General features: G+C 39.0%; 1 protein-coding gene across 1 annotated transcript; it reads right to left on the bottom strand.

Moving 5' to 3' along the window:
* Positions 1–700: 700 nt before the first annotated feature.
* On the bottom strand, positions 701–2121 carry LOC145000050 (expansin-A7-like). Its single transcript, XM_078959196.1, has 3 exons — positions 1919–2121; positions 1515–1824; positions 701–1386 (listed from the first exon to the last, which is right to left on the bottom strand). Exons 1-3 carry the CDS (start codon positions 2088–2090, stop codon positions 1068–1070), a joined length of 801 nt encoding a protein of 266 aa, XP_078815322.1. The 5' UTR covers positions 2091–2121; the 3' UTR covers positions 701–1067.
* Between the last annotated feature and the right edge of the window lie 450 nt (positions 2122–2571).

Here is a 2571-nt window from a genome sequence, read left to right as displayed (position 1 = left end):
TAAGTATAGATATGATACACTTTTCTCAAATCCCAATTGCATAATTGAGGATTCTATTTTTGGTCATGTGAAGGTTGAATGCAAGTGTATAAGATAGTGAAGGAAGGATTGAAGGATGAAGCTCCTGCAGAACTAGTGAATTTGAACAATAAACCACCAGATACACTAATCATTGAGGAGATGCAGGTTTGGGTGGAGAAACTGGAAGAGGATTTGCATATTATAAGGGTAGATGACGAATATTCAATCTTATGTGCCAAGGATTTGAATCCTCGTAAAGATGAAAAATCATCTCCTACTAAAACTAATGTGAAGAAGATCTTCATTCGATCGCGCTTATATAGAGAGCTTAATCTACAGTCGACTAGAGGATCGATGCGTCGGCTCAAATCCGGTGGTGCCATAAGAGAGCCTAGTTCCTTCAAAGTTGGAATTGAATACCGAAGATTGTTAGCTTTAGAAAATAGAGAAGTAAGATTCTGATAGAATAACAAGTCCTTTTGGCAGTGGAAACGAAAAGAAGATTGAAGGAGAATAAATAGTTGTTTTTCATCCTTTTCGAGTCATGTACATTCCCTATGAACAAACAGAGAAGGTGGGTTAGTGTGGGTCATTGGTCAAGGAAAGTGGGGTTCATAAGTGTGTATGTGGCATTAATAATTGAGGTGCCAAAAATGTGACCGCCTTACCCCTTCAAAACTTCCAAAACAACCTTATCGACCCGATAAAAATTAGTTTGTTCCCTTATAAAGCCATGAAAATTGTTTAGGTACTCAAATGACCAACACAAAAAAGTTGCTAGGGCATTTGTGTCATTAACCAAAAGAACCCAACAGGATGGATATTTATAGTAGCCAAAAAACATAGCTAGGTTAAATCCATCTCTAACCCATTAGAATGTTTTAATTTTAATGGGATGGACGCAAATTACAATTTGAAAAACACTAACTGGATGCAATATAACTTAGAAGCAGATGTACTAGCTTCAACTCAATCAAACGGTTTCAAATGCGTTTGAAGAGATGCAACATTAAGAGGTGTATGAATACTGTAAACACGTCCGGTAATCAATGGAAGTTGACGTTGCCTCGATATGTCAAGCCTAAGTTCCAGTTAGCAGGGGCGACATTGTAGGCAGTGATAGTCTGTTTGGTGGTGTATGAAGTTAATCTGAAGGAGAGGGCTTGACCCTTAAGAGTAGCAAAAGCTTGGTACGACGCACCCCAGTTATGACTCATGCTCATCCAACCTGTCTTTGTCCCTTTCACCCACATCTGTTTGATGTCTCCAGCTCCAGCAACATTCATCACATACACCAACAGCCAATACCCATTTCCATGAAATGAGAATCGAATGCCACCTTTTCTAATACCATTGCATGGTACTCTAAAATACAAAAACAAGAAAATATTAGCATTATACATATCAAATTAAGTTAATTTGTTCATCTTTGTGCATCAAAAGTTATAAAGTAGAAAAGCTTGATGCTTGCTAGTATGGGAGCAGAAATTCACCTGCGGTACATGACAGGGACAATGCCTGCCTTCCACTGAGCAATTTTCATGAACGCAGGCTTGGCCATGTCGAAGTGGGTTCTGGGAGGGTTGCACCATCCACCATTGTTTGAATCCTGAGACCAGTTAGGCGGGCAGAGGTTGGTGGCAGTAACGGTGGTGTATCCTTTGTAGCACCATGGAGATTGGACACACCGTATTTGGTAACACTGACCACAGGCGTAACCTTCGCTAAAGATGGTTGTGCTCAAAGCAGCTGTATCCGTTCCATATCCATTAGTTATCAAGTTTCCATATCCACAAGCACCACCTGAAATATATATATCCAAAAATGTTATATTCACTTGATAGTGAAACGGGTATTAGATATGTAGAAGATACCAGCTTTAAGCCATGATATTTACCCATGGTTTCAGATGCACTCTCATCCCCATAAAATGTCGCATGGGCAAGGGTCCATGGACTTGGTACGTAGCCATGGTAGACAGCTTCGCTAGGTTTCACAAACCAGGAGAAAGCAAGTGTGACGATGCTAAGGATGAAGAAAAACCTCTGTGGGTGATGAAGTGAAGCCATGGTGACTTTGAAGTTGTTGTGAACTTTTTGTACAAGTGCTAGCTGCTTATAGACTTCACTGATTCAAGAGCTATTTATAGCACCCAAACACTAAGGACATAATGTCCGTAGTGGTTTTGCCCTTCGTGCCCCTCACGAAGGTTGACATAAGTAAGTCAACGTTGATTACATTTTCCTAATACTATGCATCAATCCAAGTTCATCCTAACATACATACATTCCCCAAGTTAAAAAAAATAACTTTTTCATATAGAAAGTTGACTGAACTCAAAGTAAATGATCGATAATATATAACATCAGTAACAAGCTAATATGAAAATTTTACATTTAGCGACTTTTTAAGATATTGAACGGTTGCTAATAAGAATAAGAAATATTTTTAAGATGGTCATATTGGTACGACAGTATTTTACTTTGCACGAATGAAATCCCACGAAATTCAAAGAGAACGTGCGAGCAGGTTGTATGATCGTTTGTTTGG

The sequence above is a fragment of the Lactuca saligna genome, chromosome 6, assembly GCF_052625555.1.
Source record: "Lactuca saligna cultivar CGN05327 chromosome 6, ASM5262555v1, whole genome shotgun sequence".
NCBI lineage: Eukaryota > Viridiplantae > Streptophyta > Magnoliopsida > Asterales > Asteraceae > Lactuca > Lactuca saligna.
The sequence above is the reverse complement of the archived record's forward strand: the minus strand, read 5'-3'. Positions and strand labels throughout refer to the sequence as shown.

What these genes read in the sequence shown, in the direction of transcription:
- LOC145000050 (XM_078959196.1), bottom strand. Translation starts at nt 2,090, where the DNA reads ATGGCTTCACTTCATCACCCACAGAGGTTTTTCTTCATCCTTAGCATC. An exon ending in GAGTGCATCTGAAACCATGG is followed by an intron (nt 1,825 to 1,918) that starts GTAAATATCATG and finishes TATATATTTCAG; the next exon opens with GTGGTGCTTGTGGATATGGA. An exon ending in GTCCCTGTCATGTACCGCAG is followed by an intron (nt 1,387 to 1,514) that starts GTGAATTTCTGC and finishes TTTGTATTTTAG; the next exon opens with AGTACCATGCAATGGTATTA.